General features: G+C 40.5%; 3 protein-coding genes across 4 annotated transcripts in view; all 3 read left to right on the top strand.

Moving 5' to 3' along the window:
- LOC113569361 (NACHT, LRR and PYD domains-containing protein 12-like) overlaps positions 1–27,782 on the top strand; it is a 138,145-nt gene that overhangs the window by 71,707 nt on the left and 38,656 nt on the right. The window lies entirely within an intron of this gene.
- Positions 1,419–27,782, top strand: part of LOC118240081 (pre-mRNA-processing factor 17-like) — a 91,781-nt gene continuing 65,417 nt past the window's right edge. The window contains 8 exon segments of the mRNA XM_035526209.1: positions 1,419–1,477; positions 1,479–1,599; positions 2,028–2,114; positions 2,205–2,334; positions 2,518–2,604; positions 2,745–2,881; positions 3,115–3,211; positions 3,414–3,553. Of these exon segments, the coding sequence (XP_035382102.1) occupies positions 1,419–1,477; positions 1,479–1,599; positions 2,028–2,114; positions 2,205–2,334; positions 2,518–2,604; positions 2,745–2,881; positions 3,115–3,211; positions 3,414–3,553 (858 nt within the window).
- On the top strand, positions 8,613–11,843 carry LOC118240063 (pre-mRNA-processing factor 17-like). 2 transcript variants are annotated; one of them, XR_004776026.1, is made up of 3 exons: positions 8,613–8,679; positions 9,610–9,754; positions 11,793–11,843. XR_004776026.1 is itself a non-coding variant. In XM_035526273.1 (3 exons), the coding sequence occupies exons 1-3, from the start codon at positions 8,643–8,645 to the stop codon at positions 10,054–10,056; spliced, it is 360 nt and encodes a 119-aa protein (XP_035382166.1). In that variant the 5' UTR covers positions 8,619–8,642; the 3' UTR covers positions 10,057–10,473. The 2 variants fall into 2 exon arrangements, 1 of the variants encoding a protein (XP_035382166.1); XM_035526273.1 differs by lacking the exon at positions 11,793–11,843 and adding an exon at positions 9,879–10,473 and having other exon boundaries at positions 8,619–8,679.

The raw sequence follows: 27,782 nt of genomic DNA, 5'->3' as shown, positions 1-27,782 counted from the left end.
GAGAAAAGGGAGATATATTTTTATCCTTTTGTTCAAAAAGTGCAAATAATTGGACACTTAAATTTGTGTACACTTAGTGTACACTTCTCTCTCTCTCTTATATATATATAGTCACACACACTACACCTCACTCCCTCACACACTACCACCTCACTCTCTCTTTCTATCACACACAGACACACAGACACACACACACACACACACACACACACACACACACACACTTCACTCTCTCTCTCACACACATACATTACACAATTTTGTCTTTATTTGACCGGTGCAAAAAATCAAAGCACTCAACAGCAATGAGAGTCAGCATTCAGGATGTTGTCATATCTCTTAGTGAAGTGTCATTCCTCCAATCAGTCCTCTCTCTTATTTCCATATGTCTTAGTGAAGTGTCATTCCTCCAATCACGGTCCTCTCTCTTATTTTCATATCTCTTAGTGAAGTGTCATTCCTCTAATCACAGTCACAACAGTAGACACAACAGTAGTAAATGTAATTGATTTATTATTTATTAGCTAAATATATACAGCTGACGTGCTGTGATGTCTTAGGGTTAATATGATGAATGTGAACCTTGATGGCAAAGTAAGGTTAGTTCATTATGTAACATAATGTAATATTGCATATAGTCTGATAATGTGCTCTCAGTGTACTAACTAGAGTAAGTGAGTTATAGGTGAGTTCATTATGTAACATAATGTAATATTGAATATAGTCTGATAATGTGCTCTCAGTGTACTAACTAGACTAAGTGAGTTACAGGTTAGTTCATTATGTAACATAATGTAATATTGAATATAGTCTGATAATGTGCTCTCAGTGTACTAACTAGAGTAAGTGAGTTCCTTTATGTTTTCTTCTTAGAGGCAGTACAGAAGTTTGGCTTTCCACTAAAGTCTGATCAACAAACAGATTTGGCTCACCCTGGTACTCATTCCTCAGTGATTGGAGCATTAGCTGTCAGTTAAAGATGTAGAATCTTATTTTTATGTTATATAAATGTTATACTGGACGTCAGCTGCTGTATTCTTCTTTTTTGAGTAGTTTGATCGTTTCAACCATTTACAGATTCTTTAGTTAACAAGCATCACAAGCAGATGTTATGCTGCACTCAGAGCTACCATGAAGTGAGAAACCTCACACTGTAAAGTGTCTGTTGATCTGCACTTTCAGTTGATCGCAAACCCACCATGTCAAATAAAGACCAAAAGTCTGAAACTGAAAAAAAAGATCTCAAAGTGGTTATAAAAGTGAAAACAGAATTCTTTTGAATTAATAAATCATATTCAATCATTTAATCAAAGCTGATGTATTCTTCAAAGTTCAAAATCAAAAGTCAGGAAATAACGAAGCTAGGCAACATTAATGAATGATATTAATGTTCGTGATGAACACCAACAACATTCAAGATGCCGATAGTGGCGGGTTGTCTCGCTGCATACGGGAGTGATTCAGAATCAGAAAATGAATCAGCCCAATGCAAGTCCCGAGAAAGTAGACCCAGACGCAATCTCACATCTTCAGCCTTTAAAATCTGGAAGAAAGACGAGTTTATCTGTTCTTAATTCAGCACCTGAGGTCGCCGTCAAGGTATGGTACATGTCGGCTAGCATGTCTGGGTAGCTAACGCTAACTAGCTTGCTCGCTAACGGTAGCTCGATTAGCTAGTTAGCTAACCTAGCTAAATAACTTGGTCAGCTAGTTAACGCTACCTAGCTAAATTTTATTTGACGCGAGTTTCCTCGTGTGGTTATATGTAAAACCTTTATATAGGACTCATACACAGTGACATGAAGTGTGGTGTGCCGCCTAAAAGACAACAACGCTAGCGTAACTAAGAATATCATGAAGTAATACAATGTGTAAATAGCTTGCAAAGTAGCTAGCTAGGTGGCTACCTTAATAATATCCTTCATTAATGTTGCCTAGCTTCGTTATTTCCTGACTTCTTAAATAACCAGCGTTCGTTGGCCATCTAGATTGTTAATTTACAATGTCTTCGTGTTGCTGTATTGCAGGAAGATGTTGAGACGGGCACACACATTAATCCCTCACTCAAAGAGCTCCTCTACAACCCTACTTACGAAACCATGTTTGCACCCGAGGTAAGGTCACGGTCAAGAGAGTTTATATGTGGTAAAGGAACCATTTCAGTGTTTTGTTTAACGTAAAGCCCCGTCCTCTGTGTGTTGTAGTTTGGACCAGTTAATCCATTCAAAACGCAGCAAATGGCTGCGCCAAGGAACATGCTTTCTGGATATGCTGAGCCCGCCCATGTCAACGATTTCATGTTTGAACAACAAAGAAGGACGTTTTCCACTTTCGGTAAGGGACATGCATATTTTACATTTACTAAAGAGAATTTGTGTCTCAGAATGATTTGATCATGGTGCAATAGCCAGTGTTGTCAGTATTCTCACCACACCAGTTATATTGAGTATTATGAAATATTCATACTTAGTTTAAATCTTTATTTCTGAGCACGAGATGTTCACTATATTTTAATAGGGTATGCGTTAGACCCATCTGTGGACAGCAGTCAAGTCTCATCGAGCAGCTACATAGGAGCAGTGGAGGAAGCAGAGAAAAAGAAAGGTACTAGACATGACCTGGTTTTTCTCTGCTCATTGGTTGCAATTGGTTGTGGGTCTGCCTGAAGCTACAACCACCCCATCCCACCTTCCCTGTTGCTGCTTGGGCAGTTCTTTGCAGCTGTGCACATCTGTTCTCCACAGGGTTGACCGTGTTTGAGTCGGGCCTAAAGAAGGAGAAGAGGAAGCGGGTGAAAGGGGGAGACGCGTCAGAGATCGACAGCTTCTTGGGGCCCTGGGCCAAGTATCAGGATGAGAAGAACGTGGCCAAACCTTCAGAGGTCAGAGTTTGCCCACATGGGTTCCTTATACTCTATGATAATCACTTGGGCTTTTTTGTTTGTTTTTGTTTTTATCTTTGCTTGCTTTGCACCTTTTGGCAGGCTGTCTAATCCAAATTTGTTAGCCGTTACTTCACAACATAAACGCTAGGTTTAGCCTAGGCAGCGCGTTTATATATCATTTACTTCAACTGCACTTTGAGGATCCCACTCTGTCATATTCTGTTTGATAGGAGGAGCAGAAGGAGCTGGACGAAATCACGGCAAAGAGGCAGAAAAGAGGCAAGAATGAGGAAGAGGCCTTTGCTGAGGAGAAAACCATTCTACACGGTAAGACACATGGCAGCTGTTCCAACCCATTACGCTTCACAGGGTCAGATTTACTTTTGTCCACAGCATGAATTTGTTCAGCTCCCGTTACTTTCTTAAAGCTAGCAGGACTATCATAATCCCTCTCAAGTTTCTCTGATTTTCTTTGTTGAAATGGCTAAAAGCCTCTTTCCTCACCCTTTGATGTGTCTTCGCTCCACAGTCAAAGACGTGTATGACTACCAGGACCGCTCGTACCTGCACGTCCCGCAGGACGTGGGCATTAACCTGTGCTCGGCGGAAATACCTGACAAATGTTACCTGCCCAAGAAGCAGCTGCACGTCTGGACCGGGCACACCAAGGTGAGGAGGCGTGTGTGTGTGTTCTTGTGCATTCACGTGTGCGCACATGTTCACATGCATGCGCATCTGCATTTATGAGTGAGAGTAGACCGACTCTGATTGATTAATTATCTAATGGTGTGCATAATGATGAAGGAATGACAAATTAGTTTTGTGCATGTATTTGGGAGTGAGAGAGCGAAAGGGAAATGCATTACAGAGGAGGATGCTTTTATGCTTGGTGGGAAATATCCGGAGAAATTACTTGCCTAAATGGTGCCATTTTTGAATGGAAGTGTTTTTACGAAGTGGCACAATATGAACAAAATATTAATTTCAGCTATTTTGAATAGAGATTGCACTAATTCTTGAGCTGGAATACATCCTGTTTTCAGTTTAGTCTCTATGAAATCATTGTTACATTTATATTGGACTTTTCTAGCCAAGGGTGCTTTATAAACTATTTTTAAAAAAAGGAAAGAAATTGTATATTCAATCAATATACTATAATGTGATTGATTTGTAGATTTATCTTAAGAGTGGTACTATGGTCACAAGTTTTAATTTAAATGAACTGTGAGTAGTGTATTACATTACAAAGTTAGAATGCATGTCTGTGATTGGTCAGGAAGTTTGAGTAGCTGTGATTTGTTAGAACACAGAGTAGGTTCACCAGGGCTATCAGCTACAATTAGAGGGTCCTGGACGTATGCAGTGGTTGGGACGTTCATGTGAAAAATACTGCCGTTTTCTCTCTGAAGCATCAACCAGTGAGAGAAACACAAACATAATTTTGGTTTTAATTTTGCAGTTAATGAATTGGCTCAAGTCTTGATTAGGATTAGATTTACCCTGTCTCACATAATGTCTGCTTTCAATGTGATTGGTGTTTGCTGTTTAGACTTGTGAACTACTTAGCCTGGTCTGATATTCACTCACGATGTTTTCTGGATCACTGGAGGTCAACATACCCGTCTCTCTCCTTCTTTTCTTGCTCCTTCTTTCTTCTATCCCTTTCTTTCTTTCTTCATCTCTCCATCTGTGTGTCAGCCTCAGAGCACTTCCTTTATTTTAGCAAGTGTCAGAATGTTGATTTGAGATCAGCTCCCCCACATTCTTTTCTTTTCCCAGTGCAAGTCCCAAATCCAGAACCTTGGAGCTGTTGATGTCTGTTGGAGTCACATTGTACTGGCATCTAAACTTTGAATGTGAATACATCGTGTGATGTCAGTTATGTCTGTGTGAAATCTTCTGATGTTTTCCCAGCCTATAGACGAAGTGGAGAAAAGTCGAAACGGGCTTTTCCACTGGTCCGGTTGTGCTTGTCGAGATCCATCCATCGTGTATTATTCAACAGTGTGCGCATGGTGGAGAAAACCACAGAGACAGTCCCTGACAGGCAGATGTGGAGAGGGCTGTTAAAAAGGGTGGACAGAGAGTGAAGTGTGAACGTGCATCAGTGCACAGATGCCTTAACTCTGCACACTTGTCTGCAGGATCAAAACGGATGTCATGAACATCAGTGTCAATAGCAACAGCTGAGTATGAGAGTTATTGATGTTCTCTCTGATGTTCTCTCCCCTTCTTGCTCTGATCCTGTAGTGAATTCATAAAACCTACTGCCAGATTTAACAAGATATTAATAGCAAATAGCACTGCAATAACAAGATTCCACATTCATATGTGAATTACTGGCACATTGAACCCTTTTACCGTGATTATATGGTGCTACTGCATTTTGTCCTAATTTGCATATGGCGATAGAGATTCATAATTGAACAACCCTCTGCAAAAAATATAGAACACCTGGGGTTAGTCAGTTATCTGTCTCTTGGTGAGAGTCTTTAGAGTGAACTTATTTACATGTAGATGTTGATTGGCTTTCAGCTTAGGCCTTGGTGGTAGTTTGACACTGGGGCACTAATTATTGCCACGGTAACATTTTAAATAGGCATTAAATACCATGTATCGTATAGTGTGGCACAGGGCAATTACTGTCAGATGTCATGAATGTAGCAGTTTTTGGGTTCGGCCATGTCTAGGTATGATGCAGCTCCATTTCCTCACAGTTGATCCAGTAGCACTTAGTGGTATATCCAAACACTTGAATACTATTTTGTGTGACTTTGCCCTATCTTGTGCATCCCTACAACTTTAGCCCTAATTTCCTTTAGAATACTCTTTGGTAATTATTTTCATAGCTTTTCATCTGATTTACAGTCTGACCAATGGTACTTGAATTAATTTTCTGGATAAAAAGTAAACTTGGAGCTTCCATTGTAAGTAATTTAGTCAGTCATTTTTGTCAGAAAATTTGATCTAAAACCAATATCACTTTAAACTGATGAATTTTGAAGATCAGCCGTGTGTGTATTTGAGGTAGACAAAAATGAAACCTTTGTCCATATGTAGTTCACTCGAAACGTAGTGAAAATTAGTGAAGTACACATGGACAAAGGTTTCATTTTTGTCTATCATACATACATGCATACATAAATGCATATCTATCATACATATTGCTTTCAAAACAATTGTCTTGTCTTGGATACTGTTGAAATTGTGGAAGATGTCTAGTAAGTAGGTTGGAAGACAGTGCAAACTAATCTTTGCACACATCATAGATCTGTGGAGAAAAGTACTTTGACTACAGGTGATTTCCCAGTGGCAGAGCTAATATTCTCATCAATTTCACAAAGCATTGACTTCAGATTAAGTGAAAGCTAGCGTGTTTGCTTTCCTGTAAACAGTACTGCATTATTATCTACTTTTTATCTTTTTCTGTGAGCCTCTGACTGGTTTTCAAGGTAGATTCTTCTGTTTGAACTATTAATTGTTTGACACAACTTCAGTTTGGTCTCTTTATTCATCCCTTTATTGACACTGTCCACAATTGCAGCAAATGTTCCATTTATCAAAGGCTTTGTATTAAACATCAAGTGTTTGGGTCGCATTTTATAAGGCAATTTGAGATGATCATGATGATGATGATCTACAGTTCGGCTTGGCTGTTCTGACCCTTTCCTTATAGTAATGGAGTGGAACTGTATATCTGGTTTAATGTCTGGATCAGAGCTGTCTGTAGCATGCTCTCAAATGTGCAATTTCCTAGTTTCCCATGTGAAAGTCTTAAATAATTGACACCATCTTAAACTGTAGCACGCTTCTTTTGGCTTCGAAAAAGGCCAGCCATGGTACATTCTTCAAGTGTGTGTCTGTCTGTCTGTGTGTGTGTGGCAGGCAGTACAATTCTCTTGGAGAATATTAATCTGATTTGTTAGTAGTGTAATGGATCAAGGAGAACATGAACTTATCACATTTTCTTTTTTTGTATCATTAGCTATGAGACATTAATTTGCTCTTAACTTCTGTGCGACGTTGCCTTTTGATGAATTTTCACATCAATACACTGTCTTAACTGTTTAAATCTCCACTTTCTGGAGATTTAACACAATACACATTGAATTCTAAGTTCCAGATTGCAATCAGTTTATAATATTTTCTGTATTGTAAATGTATTGTTTCTGCAGAACTCCCAATTATATACTGCACAGGCTGGTTTGGCTTGGCTCAGAAAATTATGCAGTTTATTTCAAAACACAAAATGTCATGTCCTTATGCAAAAAAAAACCCCAAAAAACCTAAAACGATAGTTGAGCTGCATGGTGAACGGTACAAAAACTCAAACTTATTTAGCCTAAGAAAGACCCTCTAAAGGCATTGTAGGGAATATCAACAATAGCTTTACATATCAGTAGACTGTTACATTTTATAAGTCTTTAATACTTGTCCTGAAATCATTACATACTCCATGCTAACTAGGACTGGGTATCATTTGGGATTTGTTACTATAGGTACTTCGTACGGTACCTTGAAATTGATGCCAACATGAAAATGATCCTTGCAAAGTTAACTTGATCTTGTGGATTCAGCACTTAACACGAAGCAGCAAAAAACTGCTTCCAAAATTTAGAAGCTCTCCTTGTTACAATCAGTCAATCCCACTAATGTGTACCTTCAAAAATTTATATGTATTTGACAATCCAGGCAGGCGTGAAGAATGCAGTGACCCCAGATGGCAACGTACTACCCATTGCTGTCACCAGAACATTCTGAATAGTTTTCAGAATATTAGGGTAGAGTTCTTCAGATTTGCCAGAGGTTCTGCAATGCCACCATTATCCACTGTAGGTCTGAAAGGTTCAGACACAGCTTTGACTGTTACATGCTTGAATGGTTCTCCCTTCTCACCCTACATGGTGAAAGCTGTTAATCAACCACAGGAGGTTGGCTGGATTGACAATTTTTGCATTTGGCCATAAATTTGTCAAAGTGGTTCCATACAAATATACTTTATGTATATGTTACACAATTTGGATCCTTTATATTTTTGTTAAATTCTTTCCATTTCACTGCTCAGTAATATTAATATGATGGTCTATTCAGTTTGTTCCTTTGTAGAACTGAATTTTGCACACTGTCTCTTCATTTGAAGTGTGCGTGACAGTTGAGTACAATTTCCTAGTCTGATGGTTGGAGATTTTTTTTTAATTTTATTTTATTTTTATTTTTTGAGTCGCTCTACACTGACATGTGCTCCCTAGGTGGTGAGACGGATGAGGATAAGACTGGACTGCAGTGTCATTGTCTTACATTTTTCTCAGTAGATTTTGTAGCTTCTGCCAGTATTTTGCGTTTTGTAGTCTGGGACGGACTACAAAACCCACTGTCTGGGCCATGATTCCAAGATGACATGAATAGCTGGTCTCTCTTTGGGGTAGGAAAGATGACAAATTTACCTTCTTTGTCAAGAGAGTGGCACTGGCTAATCAGGAGTGTTTAGTTACACAGCCAGAACAGAAAGAAAAGGAGGAAAACCACAATAAAATTAGTTTGAGGCTCAAATATTTAAAAATGTAGCTCCACATCATTTGCACTCACTCTAGTTTGTGCAGGTCGAGTGGCCTGGTCTGCTTCCTCTACACCATAGTTTGGTGCTAAACATTAAATGCGCTCACGTTGCATGAACTGAAGGTGTCTGGTTTTCATCAACACCTGCTCTCGTTTTTTTAGGGACATTCCAGTGGATTTCAAGTACATTGCAGAGCCCAGTATGCATTCGATGCCTGCGGTGACGTTATCACCCAGTGGTGAGTGTGCTTTTGCTTGGGCATTGCTTCACTGGTACAATACCTCCTCTGCATGCACATGCACACACCCACTTTACTTTCCACTTTCAGACTTCCATTAAATTCTTTGTGGCTTGCACTCCCCAAAGTGAGTAGTTGTGCGCATGATATTTTTCGACTTCATTTCTCTTTCTCCCAGTGTCTCATGCAGAGTTCTCAGATTTGTTTTTACACATCTTGTTTCCTTCCTGGTAGTGCATAATTTATGGAAATCTTACGTACTCTCTCACTCCCATAAAGACCAACTGTAGGAAGGAAATGGAAAAGAGGCAGAAAAATGAACTCTTCCTCATCTCTCTTCCCCTATTCTTTCTTTCTTTTATATATATATATATTAGTCTATTTTCTTTTGTTTTCAATTTCTATTTTCCTTGAAAGTGTGCATTGAAGAGCTTGGGCCCGTACGCCGTTAGGGGGAGCCAAGCAGGCTGGTGCAAGTTTTAACTGACTATGCAGTGGGCCTAATGTGGGGCTCATGCAGACTGAGAGGGGAGCCGCCGAACACACGATAGATAAAAAGCAGCTGTTTTGCGGCTGAAGTACGCACTCGAGTGCCAACTCGAGCGTTCACTCGAGCTGATCAAAGGGATCGCTACTTCAGTGGCCAACGCCACCTTTGATCTCGCTGACAGCCACGTGTATCAAGGCAGGTGGAGGTTGCTTTTTTCTGCTCCTTCACACGTGCTTGTTCTCTTTTGAGGGGGATTTTGTGTGCTGATCTGTTTACATGCCCTTGCCTTCCTCTTCACGTGGGCAGACGTCTGAGTCGAGAGCACATCAGATACTCAGCTGGCTTTAGAAACAGCCCTGCTACCATTACAAAGTTTAGTTCACCACTGCACAGTTTTGAACTGGATATCTTTATCTGTATGTCTGCTTGCTTTCTTGTAGGCAAATGGCTAGCCTGTCAGTCCATGGATAATCAGATCCTGATATTCGGAGCCCAGAATCGGTTCAGGCTCAGCAAGAAGAAAGTGTTTAAGGGCCACATGGTTGCCGGGTATGCCTGCCAGGTGGACTTTTCTCCCGATATGAGGTAAGTGCTCTCCTCAGTCACATGACTCTCTTTCCAGTAATGGCTCTACCGTACGTCTATAGTGGACGCAGTATCATTGTGCTGTGCTGCCATAATGTACTTGTCTCATCGCCCCCAACTGTAGTCATGTGGTGTCTGGTGATGCGGACGGGAAGCTGAACATCTGGGACTGGAAGACCACCAAGCTGTACCACCGAATCAAGGCACACGACAAGGTGTGCATCAGCGCCCTCTGGCACCCCCACGAGACCTCCAAGGTCATCACCTGCGGCTGGGACGGACAAATCAAACTCTGGGACTAACAAGACAAGAGGGGAAAGGAAGGGGAAGAGCCGGTGGAAGAGTGAGCCTCAACAGCAGAGGGAGGAGACAGTCAGGTTGCTCCATTTAACCCCCCACCATGGTCTTTGCTCAGCTGAGCAGCTTTAGCGTCTGCTCCTTAGTAGAGAGTGGCTCAGTTCTCCAACCCTTGCTGTTTCACTGAAGTAGTTTATATTCTAGGCTTTGCTCAGTGCTGTGTGTGAATACTGAAGTTTATGGACTGGCATCCAGTCCTGATTTCTAGTGTAATCTCCCCCCTGCATATGGGCCTTTTAAATTGTCTTCTATATTTTCATTTCATTATTAAGGAGTCCTCCACTGCTAAAGCCGTGCATATCAGCACTTCAGTTCAGCGTGAGGCATCTGTTTCTGAGTGTAATAAAACATTTTGTACATCAGTCTGTTTGGTATCACTGGTGATCAGAATCAGACATGGCTGACAGCACAAGGGGTTGTCATTTGTATATTTGATGTAAGTTGTCTCTATCCTCTGACTACGTTGTATGGGCTAACCAAATGAATCACCATGGCCAGTTCCTCTCCTCTAACCTGGTCTAACTAGATCTGATCAATATTATAGTTGTTTTACATGCAGCTGATATTTTAGGATGATTTTGGCCCTCATTTTCTAATCATCTGAAATGGGACAAATGTGTACAAAACATCTTTGTTTCCAGGCTGAAAGTGCTATAAATAATTTTTCTAGAAGACATTTGGCAGTTTCTGCCCAAACTTCACTATGGCCTTTAAGCAAGCTGATAGCAAACAGCCAACACAAAGCTAAAAGCAGATTAATAACACGGGACTGGGAGGCACTAATCTGCCTCGTGTCATGAATCTACTGATGCAGTGACAAACTGCATTGCTTCCTTTTGATGATAAACATGCCTGATTCTCAAAGGCAAGTCAAATTTCCTTTGGACGGCGAACGTACTTTGTGCACCGCAATCAGATGATGATTTATTGTTTGCTTATCTTTGAACAAGAGGAGTCAAGGTGAGACTGCTAGTGCAAAGCCCCTATTTTGCACTCCTTTCTTATGCCACTTTCGTTCCCTGTGAGTGCAGTTCATTTACTCGTTTGTTTGGTTTAATTAAGTGCCCACAGTTCTGGCTTCAGTGAGGAGCAGATGCCTCGTTGGAAGCTATATAACCAGGCATTTGACTTATAAAGGGGGAGACTGCTTTGTAAGTGTGAAAGGCTGGGTTCTATAGTTTTTTGTTTTGTTATTACACATAGGAGACCATAGTACTGAAAGCGAAAGCACATGAACGCGCTTAAGCAAGCACGGCTTATGTCTCTCACGCACGCATGCACATGCAAGGGAAGTCAACTTCCTGGGTCTCATCCATAATTTATCACGTCACTGTATTCTGATGCAGCAATGTCAAACCATTTCTATGTAGTCAGCTAATATTTCAGTGAAGCTTTATGTGCTGATGGTGATGATACTAAAAAAAATTCTCCCCAAGGATGAGGGAGGGAACATTTGTCCAAGCAGTCTGCGTCGACAGCCAAGGGGCTCATTCTCCTGTGCTCTCTGACCAACCTTCTTAAATCGCAGGACCGCTCTGTAGTCAGCTGTGTGTCTCTTAGATTTTGACCATACCAGAGACAAAACTAGTCTGCTGTGTTCGGTTTGAGCTCTTTTCCTGCCTGTAGCTCTATTCCAACCTCATTACTTCTTTTATTTTGAGCCTGTTCATTTGCCTGCCAGCCAAGACTCGCTCACCCTGTGTCTCCCAGAATGAAGGGTCATCGTTCTCGGAGGACCAGATTCTTCCGATAAGAGGCGGAGGGTCAAACGCCTGACCAGTAGCCAGCAGTAGACGGGCTCTCTCCCGCGGAATCTTTTCTAACTGCGTCGCTGACCCTCTGGAAATAATGCGACCTTTACATAAAACACTGCTGAGCGCTTAGAAGCACTTATAGCCCCCCTTTGTCCTCATCTTTTTCCCTACAAAGGATGATGCAGCTCTGCCATATGAAAACAGCACTACAGTGAACAGGCCAAACTCAAATCTGAACACATCTGGTTGCAACTTTTGGCCTCAAAGTTTACTTTGGTCAGCACAGCTGCCATGCCCTTCTGAACAATGTTCCCCTTAATTCAAATTCGTGCCAGGCAAGTCGATCTCCCTGCGGAGCGTAACGTGTGTTGACCCACCCCAGTATATAAGTGCTGCTTATGTTGTGTAGGTTCCTCTGAAGAAAGAGGCGTGGCTTTGCGGAGACAGTGTAGCTGCGTTAGAGACTGAAATGTGCACGCTCATGTTCTCTCAGCAGGCTAAACCAATAGCGCACCACATTTGGCTCGTCCCCGCCCACCTCGAACCCCGCCCAATGCAGGTGGACCTCGAGAAGCAGGAGGCCTACAGAATGCAAAACTCCTTCCAGGACCAGATTCTCTAGAATCTTCCATTCCGCACTCTCCATGTCTACCTTCAGCACATCCACCTGTGAGGAGAAAGCATGCAAACAAGCATTCACTTCATCAGTGATTCATCGTGGACTAACAATCGCACTGCATATGATTCTTTTGTCTGACTGTTGGCAGGAAACCAGACAAAGAACAGCTAAACTTCGACTGCTGAGATCCCTTGCCTCATTATTTCTCATGCATTCAGGACTTTCATTAAAAAGGTTCAGCCTGCTGCTGCCTGAGTGAAGATTAACTGTGAACTCCAGACGGGTGTTTCACACACACATGAATTGAGGTGCATTCCCTCTTTCTCCATCTTGTGTCCAGCTAGAACACTCCCTAGTCCAGTTCTAAGACAATGGCTCATGTTGTCTGCAATTTTAGAAGTTGTCTGAGCCAGTTAAAGTAACTTAGGTCCTCAGTCCAGATTGTTTTTTTACATTAATCTCTCTACAGAGAAATGATTGTGTAAATGATTGGTGATTCATCTTGCATTCTGAGTTCATCTGGTACGTTGCTGCTGCTTTTACACCCTGACTCAATGTTTATTAAAGCGATGGGGTCAAAGGACTTTCTCTTTTGACTGCCTGCCCATTATAATAATTAAAGCACAAGTTCTTTATTATATCCTGCATTAAAAAATTAATACATCTTCTTGAGCACTTGAATAAATTAAAGGTCCCTAGTGTTCCACCTGTTTTTGTTGTTTAAGTATAAGCAGATAAGTTTGAATATAACCCCTGAAAAGGGTTCTCTCCTCCACAGGCACCAAGTTGTGCTTTTAATTTGTCGACTAATTATCAAACCCCTGATGACCTGAATGAAATGAGGAATTCAATGTCTTTTTCTTTTTTTCTCAAACTCCAGCTTTGTCTGCACTTGTTCAGTTGGACAGGAATGGGGTGTTTCATGCTGGCTAATTAACATTTAGGGAACACTAAAGAAGCTATTTGGGAATGCAACCCTTTGGCGGGACATTAATGATCTAGCTTTAATTACACTCTCATCAACGTGCGTATATGAGGGAAAAAAAATCCATGAAGATCTGCTACTTCCTAATTTTTCCACACTTGCCATCTTCAACATGAGAAGATATATTATTATGATTATTATTATTATTATTATTATTATTATTATTAATAGTAGTAGTAGTAGTAGTATACACTCTTTAGAACCCATTGGAATGAATGTTATGATTTAAACATGTACTTTTTCATATAGAAACTGATTCCTCCTACTATTAATTCAGAAGCGCTTGCATAGCCAATGAAGGACCTCTGTCCAAAGCGTCGTGTTTCTCTGGAAACTGTGTACTTCACTACAATTTTGAATTGAATCTCTGCAACTTTTATGACAGTACACTACAGCTGAAGAAGATTCCAGAAAGGAACCAGAACTTTTGTACTATACATTGCAAGGTGGGGCCTCCATGGATCAAACTTGTTTTTCCAACACATCCCACAGATGCTTGGTTGGATTGAGATCTAGGAAATTTGCAGGCTGATTCATCACCTTGAAAGCTTTTTTTGAAATTTTATTTTTTTCCAGTGTGGTAAGGCACATTATCCTGCTAAAAGAGGCCATTGTCATTAGGGAATACAATTCCTATGAAGGGGTATAGTTGGTGTACAACAATGTTTATGCAGGCAGAAAATTGCCCTTCCCTCCTTCCCATAGTGACTGCTGGTGATATCTTCCCCAGTTACACAAAGCACCTGCACTCAGCCATCCACATTACATAAAAGAAAACATGATCCACTGGGCCAGGCCACTTTTCTTCAGTGTCTACATGACCCTGTTGCTGGTTCACTGCTTGTCTTTGCTTGGGCCACTTTTGGTAGGTACTAACCATTTCTGGGAACACCCCACAAGATCTGCCATTTTGAGGTGCTCTGACCCAAACTAGGCATCACAATTGTCAATGTTCTATAGTTCCTATCGGTTGCTCATTTTCCTGCTTCCAGCACATCAACATCAAGAACCTTGACAGGTGCCAAAGGGCTGGGATATATCAATGTTATTAATTTTCCCTATAAGTGGTTTTAACGTAAATGATCGGTGTATATTGAAGGTAGTCTATTGATTTTAAATGTAGTTCTATGTTCCTCTTGACAACAAGGAAGCATGCTTAGGTTACAAATGATGAACACTTTATAATGAATTTAGAAATGATTGGCTTACTAAAAAGCTAGATCTAGGCAACCTTCTTAAAATTGTTTAGTGTCACCACAGCTCAGTGGTTAAGGTACTTGACTCATAATTGGAAGGTTGCTGGTTTAAGCCCCACCATAGCCAGGTTGCTGCTGTTGGGCCCCTGAGCAAGGCCCTTAACCCTTAAAAGTACTCAGTCATAATTGTAAGTTGCTTTGGATAAAAGCATCAGCTAAATTCCATAAATAAAAGCTTAAAAGTCTGAGGTAAATTAAACTCCTAGCATGGTCGCCTGTGCTAAATCAGATTTCTCTCAATAAATTTTGTTTCCCCCAGAAGACCTTTCTTGAGATGGTTCACAGAGTGTGCACTTCTGAACTAGGAACCCTAATTCCAGCACCTGTTTTTCAGCATTCTTGATGTGATAAGTGGCTCATAGTTCTGAGCAAACAATATTGGCCATTTTCCAGGACAAAACCTCAGTTCAAAGTTTAACAGTTTTGGCTTCAGGACATGAATTTTCAGCCTCTGCTTTAAATTCAATTATGGACTTTGCGGTAATAGGGATGAAACACTAATTATGGTGGGAGAGCTCAGAAGAATGACTAAGATAAGCCAGCAACAGAAACTCTTGGTATGGAAATTAGAGGGTGAATTTGAGTCCTGTCAACACAAGGAAGATACATAGACCTACTTCTGAAAAACTGCACAGTGACCATTAAAAAACAAATGTAGAACTGAAATAATAAAACACAGTTAACAAATATGCTTTAAAAGAAAAAACTATAAACCATATAGCACTATACAGCTGCTAACATTTCATGTTATAAATGCTAAGGAGTAATGATTACATAATACTGTCACCTTAAATGAGGAACTGTTTGCCATTTAAAAGCACCAAATTATAAGCCATCATCAGAAAAGTATTGCTGTGGATGACCTCAAAGGTACTCCAGTCCTCAACAATTTATGCAGTTTCTAGGAAATTAAATTTGTGTAAATAAGATTTGGCAAAATAAGTGGCTTAAAAGTCTGAACTTTCCATCCATATATATAGCGGAGGCCCAGTGGTTCATCTCCCTAATCAGAAGTGCAAATGGATCAGCAAATGGATTTGTTTAAATGTCACTAATTGTAGTTAATTGTATAATGCCATCATGCCTTCCCACAAGAAAATAAAACTGGGGCACTGACAAAGAAAAAGGAGGGAGAAATGTCCCACCTAACTAGTTTCTATTTGAATAAAGGTGAGCTTCGTTTAAATGTATTATAAATTTGACTGTTTTTTACTGTTTATTCATGTTTAATTTTTATATTATGTTCTTGGAGCAGTAATGACGTCTTAAACCAGGGTGCCCAACTCCACACCTGGAGAGCCAGAGTCATGCACAGTTTTAGGAATTCCCAGGTGTGTTTCCTAAGTGTGTTTGAACAGGCTCAGTGTACCTCTAATTTAAACCTTTTTGCATCATCTGTGAATTACAGTATGATATATACAGTACATGCCTGAACCTGAAACACATTCACCTCCAACTTTATCAGAAACACCTGCCTTGCACCTCTACTCAGTGCTGGACCCTTTTGTCATTACACCCCTTTTATGAGGGTGGCCTCATGCCTGTGGTTCCTTCTGGCTCTCTTCTTTTAGCTATGCTGCCATAGATAGATCTGCTGGAGTCCATATTTGCACATTATAGTTTTCTAATTTACACACCCCTTTACCTGGATATGTCTAATAATCTACTCTCTCTTCCTGACAAAGTACACCTACCCCTGATGTCATGATGTTACTGAGCCTCAACCCGTTTCAGCTGCCATTGCTACTCCCACCAACCCCTGAGGTCCCCTGCTGTAGCCCACCACACCTCCACCCCAGCCAACTACTCAGTTGCTCTTGATGGACGTTCTCGTACAGGATGGGTTTTGGACATGCATACACCATTGGGACCAGACTAGGGCTTCTGGAAAACATTTCATTTTATTATTATATATATATATATATATATATATATATATATATATATATATATATATATATATATATATATATATATATATATATATATATAGTTTTGTTTTGTTTTTCTTCACTACTTCTTATGCTCCTTATTGTCTCTATTGTTACTATTGTGGTGACCATTGTCAGCCAGAGGAGAACCCCCCCGCCCCACCTCCTTTGATTCTTGGTTCCTCTCAAGATTTGTTCCTCATCCTCCAGGGAGTTTTTCTTTGCCAGTGACACCCTTGGCTTGCTCACTGGGTGCTTGGACTCCATCATTTGTAAAGCTGCTCTGTGACAAAATCTGTTGTAAAAAGTGCAATAAATACATTTGATTTGACTATTATAGATGCATTTTATAGGTGTACTATTACAGTCTGTAGTCTCTTGTCATGCACTATATGTCAGCCACACACTATCCCATTCACCTGTGGTCAGTTTCTGACAGGATGTTATTTGGGTAGTGGGGCATTTTCAAAGAGTCACTGACAGTGACACGGTGGTGGCAGGGCTGTGGGTGTTGTGCCAGTATGATTGCATCAGGCACTGTAGTTTTTCCATGTGTCAGCTTCCTCCATGGGTTAGAGTGGTTTGCCCCCCAAAAACATCCAGGCAACAGGTCATCCTGTGGCCAGAAACCACCCAGTGAGTTTGAGGGTTACAAACACAAACTGCACAGAAACAGAAGGGCTAACAGCATCTAATTGCACACAGTGTTTCTTATAAATAAATGTCACTAATGAAGTGGGTGGAAAGTATATGTGGTTGCATATTTATCTTCATTTACCCTGTCTCCATGTTGAGCTAAACAGAATGGTCTATCATTATTAAACATCTGTCTTAAAGAATATTAGCACCTTTTGACTCATCACATTTTTTCCTTGTCTAGGATTAAGACAAGCAAAAAGTCATGTGAGAAAATATCTGTTGTTTATCATCTTATATGGATAATAGAGAAATTGAACCCTTCATTCAAGTTATTCAAACAATTTTTCTCCTTAAAAATATTTCATTATTCTATATATTCTTATAAGCAAAAGCTGACAAATATTTACATTCACATTTGACCTTTGATCTTTTTGTAAGCACTCCTGAGTCTACAGGAACTCCTAAGTCATCTTGCATGAGTTCCTATTTCATTGGGTGTAATTATCTAGCAACACACAAGCTAGATACCTTTCATCACCCATCAACATTAGAGAATATACAAATGGTATTAAATATTAATGACCTTAATCAATTAGATGAGACAAAAGCTGTAATAAATAATGCCACTCCTACTATTACTATATCCACTATACTATATTCACTATTAGGAGAATGATTAGGAAAATTTGAAATGAGCTAAAATGGCTGGGAAGAGGAAGTGTATTTTGCCACCACAGTAAAGAGATGAAACTTCCTCCACGGATCACAGGTGGAAAACTGTAAAAGCAGATTAAATCCTGAGGACACTATGTGTCTAAAATATCGATGCCAATAAATTATTTGCTCTGTTCAGTAAACATCATTGAAACTCTGAGGAAACCTTTTATCCCAGAAAAGATAATCTAGGAATAGGTGATAGTTGTTATCTTTTAATTTGACTGGAATCCAGAGCATATACTTCCAAATTCATACAGAAATGTTTCAGTGACCACAGAAGCTTCAGAAGCCAAAGTGTCCACAGAAGCATCCTAAACCTCACTGAAAACCTCTGAGTTGCGCTAAAGACGAGAGTCCCCAGAGATTGTCTCTATTTTTTTCCCTTTCCTTTGAATTAAAATGATAAACATGAAACATCTTTCACAAGAGGTTTTGCTTGTTTTTACCAAGGGTGTCAGTAATTCTGGAGAGCACTGTATTACTGGAATGTTTTCTACCTGGGCCACGAAGCTTAATCGATAGAGTATAAAGCATCGACTTGCTGATGCTACGCACCAGAGCGTGGTTTGTAGGCTTTTCAGTGAAGGGCATGAATTTAATTTGCAATGATTAAACTCAGAGCGCGAGAAGGTGGGAGAGTGATATATGAGAGTGAGAAAAAAGCCTGGCATCTTGGGATATGGTGCATAAATACAAAGCAATTATCATTTTGATAAAGGGGTGGGGGTGGGGATATAGTTCTTTCTGTCAGAGCAAAGTTGAGAAAGACGTTGACTGATGAAATGGGCGTTATGATGTGTCAACTGTGAGATCATTGCACGCCCCGCTGACTGTAGGCATTTGACAGCACTGTCGCTGTGATGTAGTGCAATACAAGCGTATCACTGCACCAAGTGAGGACGTGGCACCAGTACTGAAGTTCTTGGCTCGAGCTGTGACATGACATGGTGGCCTTTGCTTTAAATACGGGTCAGCAATTCATTAAAACAACTGGGTGTAAAAAGTTCCCAATATTCATAGGGCACAGCACTAACACGACCTCATTTTCCACAGACATGAACCAGTGTGCTCACGCTACAGACTCCGTACATACAGCTGTAATTTGCTTTGCAGACAGGCTGCGCTGTATACCTGGCAGGACTGCAAAAATTTCAGGTTTTGCTAAATGATAATGTGATGATATGCAAGGATAAACCCATTCAGTGGAGAGTGTCTCGCAGCTTTCAGGACTGAATGCAGAATGAGTCAGGATGGATGCCCTGCGTCACAGCGTGTAGAGCAGGGCGTGAAGCGCACTCACTGCTTTCTTTGTTTGTCTGATCGTTTTGCAAGCATAGCAGTAATACTAATAGTAATGAATGTACGTTGAAAGGGCATATCATGTGGGCTAAACATGTAGGCATAGTTATAAAGCAAGGGTTGAACAGTTATTAAAGAGGTGCAATGTATGTTTCCAATTTTAAAGCAAACATTAAAACAGTTTACTTCATTTTTATTTTCCCCTAGATTTTCTTGGTCCTTTAGAAGATGGAGGATGTATTCTAATTAGTTAACCAAAGGACAGGAGTAGTAGTAATAGGTGAAGATTATTTGAGCTGGAGGCTTTTGGGGATAACTGTAAATGTGCGCGTACGGCACGTCTTAGGAGAGTAGAGTGAGCCTAGCAGCAGTCTTCAGGGGCCGGCTAGAATCTATGAAAAGTCTTTAGGAAGTGTGAGTTGCTGAGAGTGATCCCTCGGTTAATTTGGCTGTGAGCCATGTGACTGAATGAGAAGTGTTGACGAATTTGAATGAAGAGCCGGTAACCTCTATAAAGACCTCCCCCCCTTTTGTTTTAAATCACCAGGACTTTTAGAGATTGTTATTTTTAAATGGTTATGTACGTACAGATTTAATGGAGGTCTTCTTGGATGGTATCTCAGAAGCCATCTTTTTTGCAGTGATTCACTTTATGTAGTCTGCTTTTAAAATTTGTGGGGGTGTCACATGCATATGTGATTTTCAGTTTACTGTGATGTAACAAACTAACACTTCAACAAACAAACCAGCGTACTAAATTAGGGACCATAGTATCCGTGTGCATGACAGTATTTTCTGCTCCAAAGAAATTTCTTCTCTTTTTGTCATACTATTTACAAAATATTTGGAGACAAACTATGGATTTTTCATTGTTTTTGTTATTTTGGTTGTTCCAGGAAAAAGTACACCCTTGGAAACTATTCACATATGTAACACATATATCTAGCTAACCATGCCATTGCACTTCAGAATATGAAATCTAGTTCCATTTAAGAGCCATCAATGCCACACATAGCTAAGGAGGCTCATCTAAAACACCAACTCTAAAGTGAGTTTCTACAGGAACTTTTAATTAGTGCTCTTTGACTATGAAGATGTCAAAGCATCCAATTTGCACATTTAAAAGCCCTGATGGCTTTGTAAAGTTAAACCTTTTGCCGGTGTTTGGCATCAACTGTCTGTGCCCAAAGTCATTGAGGACCGCGGCCAGCTTCTTGGTGCTGCTGCGTTGCCTCTGTGTTGAGATGGCTGGGTTTGGCTCCCTCCATTCAATGGAGGGCTGGTGAAGCCACACCCCTGAGTCCTGTAGGTGTGCCGCGTCGATGCTGGGGTTGAAACAATGAACATCATAGCCAGCAGTGCGCAGAACTCCATGGGACACACGGGAACTGGTCTCACCCCCTTTGAGTGTGTTCTAGGCTGCCAACCACCTCTCTACCCCTGGAACGTCCCTACATCAGACCAGCTGGCGGTGGATAGATGGTGCCGGGAGAGCGACCAGAACTGGGAAGAGACACACCAGAACCTCCATAGGGCGATTGCTGCCTACAAGAAAAAGGGTGACCGGAAAAGAGTAGAGACCCCTAAGTATGAGATCGGGCAGAAGGTGTGGGTCTCTACCAGGGATGGCCATGCAGGTGCCACAGGCAAGCTCAAGGCGAGGTATGAGGGCCCCTATTCCACTACTGGCCGGGATAATGAGGTAACCTACAGAGTGGGCCTGACGGGGAGTAGTTGGGCTTCCTGGGCCTTCCATGTATCCTCGCTGAAGCCTGTGAAGGAGGGTCCCCTCGCAGAGGAGGGGGATTCCCCGGATGTCCCTCCCCCACCTCTGGAGACGGAGGAGGGCCCAGTATGCAGGGTGCGTTCTCTGCTGGACTCCTGTAGGAGGGGGAGGGGCTTCCAGTACCTGATGGACTGTGAGGGATACGGCCCTGAGGAGCGCTGTTGGGTCCCGGCCTCCCAGATTTTGGACCCCGACCTCATTGCCCCGTTCCATAGGCGGCGCCCGCAGAGGTCTGCCCCGGGTCGGCGGGGTCGGCCGCGGGCCAAGGGCCGGACGGGGACTTTGGGGGGGGAGGAGTTCTGTCATGGTTGGCTGGTCCCCTAAAGGGGGGGACACGCCCCTGCCAGACCAGGACCGTGTCACTCACTTTCCCCGTTCGTAATCACGTGTCTTCTGACAGGAGACACCTGGGTCTCATTTACCTGTATGTGTATTTGTACACCCACAGGTTCGGAGGGATGGCGCTGCACATTATTAGTCAAACCACACAAGCCTACTGGTGAGATGTTACTCTGCTCCTGAAAAGCCACTAGACTTGGTATCGCTGCTTTGAGAGAATGGATAATAAAGATCCTGTTACTGGAACTTCGCCTCTCGCTTCATCTCTGCCACCGATGTCACACCCACAAAGCCTCGATTTAAATACCCCAGCATTAGGAGCTTGTGTTGTCTTTTCTGCTGATCTAGCAATCAAAACACTACTGACAGAACGTGACATTACAATATGCAGACTTCAGTGTATTTAACTGGAAATGCTGAAACAGATTTTATTGTGTTATTCAACATTTATTAATAACTGGCAGTGGTGACTGAAATAGTTATACAGGAACACTGTAGCTATGTGTTTTTTCTTGGTCAAAGCAGGGTCACTTTCTTAAAACATGCTGGAAACATTGCCATCTTGTGAAAAAATGTGGCTTGATCTTAAATGCTTCTTGGGTTTACACACAAAAAGCTGTTTTTTTATCAGGACACACTGGTCCATAAACTTCATGATCAGAAGCATTATTCATTCTATTGATCTTTCTGAATGTTAAGAGAGCTTGGATCAAGAGGTCTATAATTCCAAGCAAATTCACACATGTACACATGCTAATGCGGTTTGATTTTATTACTTCAAGAGTCAAATATGTGGCTTATTAACTTACAGCTGTGCGTATATTGAGAGAGAGAAAGAACATGCAACGTATAAAGTCATAACATCCCCCTGTTATGCCATTACTCAGTGTGGAACCGAAGCAGTTTACACAAAAAAACACTCTCAGAAGGGGGTTAATGTTCACGCTACACAGAACTTGCTGATTCTGCAAGTTGAGGATTACAGCGAGTCCTCAGTCAAAAAAACGGATCGAGACATGACCTTCACCACAGGAGCAATAGGACAAACTGTGTGTGTGTTTCTGTATGTCTGTGTGTCGGTGGGATGCATGACAATGTGAGTGACCGAAGGGTGTAAATTATGAGGGGATATTTTTCCATGAAATGAATAAGACTGCAAAGACTTCCTCTTTTTCAGGCCCATTTTAGTTAGTTTTTTTAAATATTTTTACATTTTTATTTATGAAGTTTTATTTGGGTGCAATCCAAGTCTTCTGGCATATGAGTTGAATTCTATAAGATAATTATTTAGATCATCTTAAGGGGTTTGACTGGTCCCTTTACAAAATGTAATGTGTTTAAGTCTCTTTCTATCAAAAAGTTGAAACAAAATCTGTCTTAGATGAACTGCAAAATACATTTCCCCATCAACCAGGTTTCACATTATCTCATTAGTGGTAGGTCTCTGCTGTATTTGAACAGTACGAAAGAGGGTTCCTTTGAGAAAAATCTTATCTATGTGCACATGTATGAATGCATGCACTGTGTGTGGGTGAGCACATGCATGCATGTGTGCATTGTGTAGTCCAGCGTACAGACTATAGTGAGCATTCATTTCAAAATTTGCCGTGTGATCACATGCAGTCTAAAGCGTTCATTCCTTATCTGATTTTTCACCTGAAATCTTCTTAGCTCCATATCTCGCCCATAAATTTTGGAAGCCGAACAAGGATCCGTGCCTGACCCGAGTGAGCCCACCTGCCCTAGCTGTATTATACACACATATAAATACATACATACATCTTACTCTCTCTTGCTATCTGTGGAACCAAATCTGCAGCAATAGTTTCATTAATTTGAAAATGAACGTTGCATTTGAAAAACTAAATTGAAACGGAAACTTACAACAATTTTATTCAAACTAAAAATAAGTGCAGGAAACATTTCTCTTTAAACACAGCTTTGATTAAATGATTGAATATGATTTATTAATTCAAAATAATTCTGTTTTCACTTTTATAAGCACTTTGAGATCTTAATCTAGTTAGTACACTGAGAGCACATTATCAGACTATATTCAATATTACATTATGTTACATAATGAACTACCCTATAACTCACTTACTCTAGTTAGTACACTGAGAGCACATTATCAGACTATATTCAATATTACATTGTTACATAATGAACTACCCTATAACCCACTTCTCTAGTTAGTACACTGAGAGTACATTATCAGCCTATATTCAATATTACATTATGTTACATAATGAACTAACCTATAACCCACTTCTCTAGTTAGTACACTGAGAGTACATTATCAGCCTATATTCAATATTACATTGTTACATAATGAACTAACCTATAACTCACTTACTCTAGTTAGTACACTGAGAGCACATTATCAGACTATATTCAATATTACATTGTTACATAATGAACGAACCTATAACTTTGCCATCAAGGTTCACATTCATCATATTAACCCTAAGACATCACAGCACGTCAGCTGCATCACTGCTCTTCACACAACACAGACTAACACACACAGCTCTTCACACAACACAGACTAACACACACACAGCTCTTCACACAACGCAGACTAACACAACACACACAGCTCTTCATATAACACAGACTAACACAACAACACACAGCTCTTCACACAACATAAATTAACATAACACACAGCTCTTCACACAACACAGACTAACACAACACACACATCTCTTCACATAACACAGACTAACACAACGCACACAGCTCTTCATACAATGCAGACTAACACAACACAGCTCTTCACACAACACAGGGTAACACAACAAACACAGCTCTTCACACAACATAGACTAACACAACATACACAGCTCTTCACACAACACAGACTAACACAACGCACACAGCTCTTCATACAATGCAGACTAACACAACACAGCTCTTCACACAACACAGGGTAAGACAACAAACACAGCTCTTCACACAACATAGACTAACACAACATACACAGCTCTTCACACAACACAGACTAACACAACGGTGAATATGAATAGACTGTGAATATTATAGCAGGACACGTCCTCAAAAACACATGTAGACTGTGACTATTACAGCAGGACATGTCCTCAAAGACAGTTCCCACAAAGAGGCTTTTATTGTAAAACACATTTAAAGAAGGCAAGAGGTGAGGAAACATCTCTGGTTATTCTAGGAAATATGACCTGCCACCTAAAGCTCCTGGAGCCCCAACTCCAAACCCTACACACAGTAACCTAACAACATTCTGAACATTTACTTTAACTAAATGCAGTTCCATTGTTCCTGCACGTGTGCAATGGCACAATTCATTATCTAATTAAGCATAACACTTATATACCCAATTAAGCATAACATCTGACTTTCTCATCTATTCATGATCAGATAATTATGAAGTGAGAGCTTAGATACATCTTATAAATGATTACTAATATATTAATTCATGGTGAATAACACTAACTCATTAGTTCATGATTAGTTCATTAAGATCCAGCTAGACAGTAACCATGATAAATGATTACTAATATATTAATTCATGGTGAATAACACTAACTCATTAGTTCATGATTAGTTCATTAAGATCCAGCTAGACAGTAACCATGCAGCACACAGCCTGTTCACCGGGCTGCCATCCAGCAGGAGGGTCCGCAGCACACATGCAGAACAAACCAGCTGATAAACAGTTTCTATCCTCTGGCTATCAGGCTCTTAAACAGGATGTGAAACAGTTAGCCTTTCCCAGTATCAGTTCACTGTGGCACTTTATCACTACTACTATTAATATATTTTAGCACACTACTACTTGAACATTTCCACATAGTCACTATTAATATACAGTGTGTAGTTTATCTACAGATTACCCTTGGCTAATATATTCAATAGTCACCTTGTTTATTTTGTCGACTCCTGAAGTCACATTATTTTGTCTACTCTGCTGTTGTATATTCTGTATATTCTGTTTATATTTAGTGTATTATTGTCATCTTGTGATTATTTACATGTATAAATGTCAATACTGCTGCAGAGGAGTCACCTGAGCCTCACCACAAACACTTCAGTGCATTAATGTCCTGTATGTTTATACAAATGACAAACTTGACTTGACTTATGGAATCATTAATTGTGCTCATGTAGCAAAAAAATTCTGTTTTGAGACTGTGCAGTTATTATCAAGCTTGTGGGTCAAATGATCGAATTTAACCTTTACAGAAGAGGATTGGGGTCAAATGATGATAAGTTGAGATTTGATGGACAAATAAATAAGAGTCAACTGAAAGTTTCTCTCAGTAGGTGGTCTTGTACCAGTGAAGCCCCTTCTAATCTCTCATGTTGGACATGTAGTCATGGAGACTGTCCTCCCCTTTGCTTTCCAAAGCACTTTCACTTTCATAATGCACCTGCTTCAGCTCATGATGGGATAGGCAATTAGCACATGTCTTGAATCTGTTATCATAGAGCAAGGAGACCACTAGGTGGCGGACTGAGACTGGATTCGGTTGACTTCATTAAATGCATGTTTACTATATACACATTTTTGATGAGGAGAAATGCAGTGTGTCTGAACAGCAGGTTTACAGTGATGAGAGGGAATGCAGTGTGTCTGAACAGCAGGTTTACAGTGATGAGAGGGAATGCAGTGTGTCTGAACAGCAGGTTTACAGTGATGAGGAGAAATGCAGTGTGTCTGAACAGCAGGTTTACAGTGATGAGAGGGAATGCAGTGTGTCTGAACAGCAGGTTTACAGTGATGAGGGGGAATGCAGTGTGTCTGAGCAAAAGTGGAATTTCCTGATGCAAGAACTTTTTATCTTTCCCGCTGGACATGTTATGCCAATATCAGACTGTTCAGAAAGCTCTAAATAATCAATAATGTGAGATTTGTTGATTTAATCTCTTCCGTAAATGTAAATAAACATTCTAAAGTATTAAAAGAGATCACAGCAACAGAAATACTGGCATCAGATACTGCTGACATTATAGTAATGACACACCTAATATTATCAGAGGAATTTCTGTTTAGAATAAAACGGACCTGGTCCTTATGGATCAATGACAAAATTGCTCTGTTTAATCTGTTTGCCAAAATCTTGGACAGTATTCTAACATCAAGAGGTATTAAGGAGATTGGCCTATAATCATCAGGGTCATTATCTTTCTGTAATATTAATGTAATAAGGGACTGAGACTCTCTGCTCTTCTTAATTAAAATCACACATATAAATAGATTGTTTACAATTGTTTTTAATTTTGGAAGATTCGACTACTAAAAATTGTAACATTATAAATTTAAAAAGATTAGTGGTTAGAACAGGGGACAGTGGGTTGGTTTGTAATTTTCAGGATCTGTTTGCTTTGCTTAGATCAGTGTCACTGACAGGTTTTCTTCCGGTGGGTGATGGGGTGTCTGGGGTGTGCAGCATCATGCGCGCTGCATCGTGTGCTCACCACGGCTGGCACACCCCTGCCCTGGATGTGTCATGGTTAATGGTTAATGGTCATCATGGTAATGGTTAATAGTCATCATGCTCATGGTCATCCCTGCCCTGGATGTGTTATCATGGTCATGGTTAATAGTTAATGGTTAATGGTTATCATGGTCATGGTTAATGGTTAATGGCTATCATCGTTAATGGTTAATGGTTATCATGGTCATAGTTAATGGTTAAAGGTTAATGGTTATCATGGTCATGGTTAATGGTTAATGGTTGCCATGGTCATGGTTAATGGTTAATGGTTAATGGTTATCATGGTCATGGTTAAGGGCAACAACCAGACTCTGGACGTTACAGCCAGGACTCGCCAGTGGGGTTTGTGGGTGGGCTCCCCCACTCTGGGACCACTCTATATTGGGCCATGTTCAAGATGTGTAACACTGTTACTGAATGAGTGTGTAGGGTTGATCATGTGATGTGAGTGATGTGACACTGTTACTGAATGTGTGTGTAGGGTTGGTCATGAGCTGTGAGTGATGTGTAACACTGTTACTGAATGTGTGTGTGTAGGGTTGGTCATATGATGTGAGTGATGTGTAACATTGCTACTGAATGTGTGTGTAGGGTTGGTCATGTGATCTGAGTGATGTGTATCATTGTATGACTCCACAAAATCTCAGGTCTCTCCTGTTTTACACCTTGTTTCTTATAGACTTCATCTTGTTTTCTCAGCCATAATCTGAGAAACTTTTCTCAGTTCTTTGCATTTGAAATACTATCATTGAGTTTTAAATCAATACTTGGAGCAAAATTACACTTTTATCTAGTTGGTCCTTTAACATAAATCCGCTGATCAAAATGTTGGTTTTTTTTAGTGTGTTGTTTTTACTTGCTAATATTTG

This window comes from Electrophorus electricus, chromosome 5, assembly GCF_013358815.1.
Source record: "Electrophorus electricus isolate fEleEle1 chromosome 5, fEleEle1.pri, whole genome shotgun sequence".
Lineage (NCBI taxonomy): Eukaryota > Metazoa > Chordata > Actinopteri > Gymnotiformes > Gymnotidae > Electrophorus > Electrophorus electricus.
Note: the sequence above shows the minus strand (reverse complement) of the source record. Positions and strands in the feature narration are given on the sequence as shown.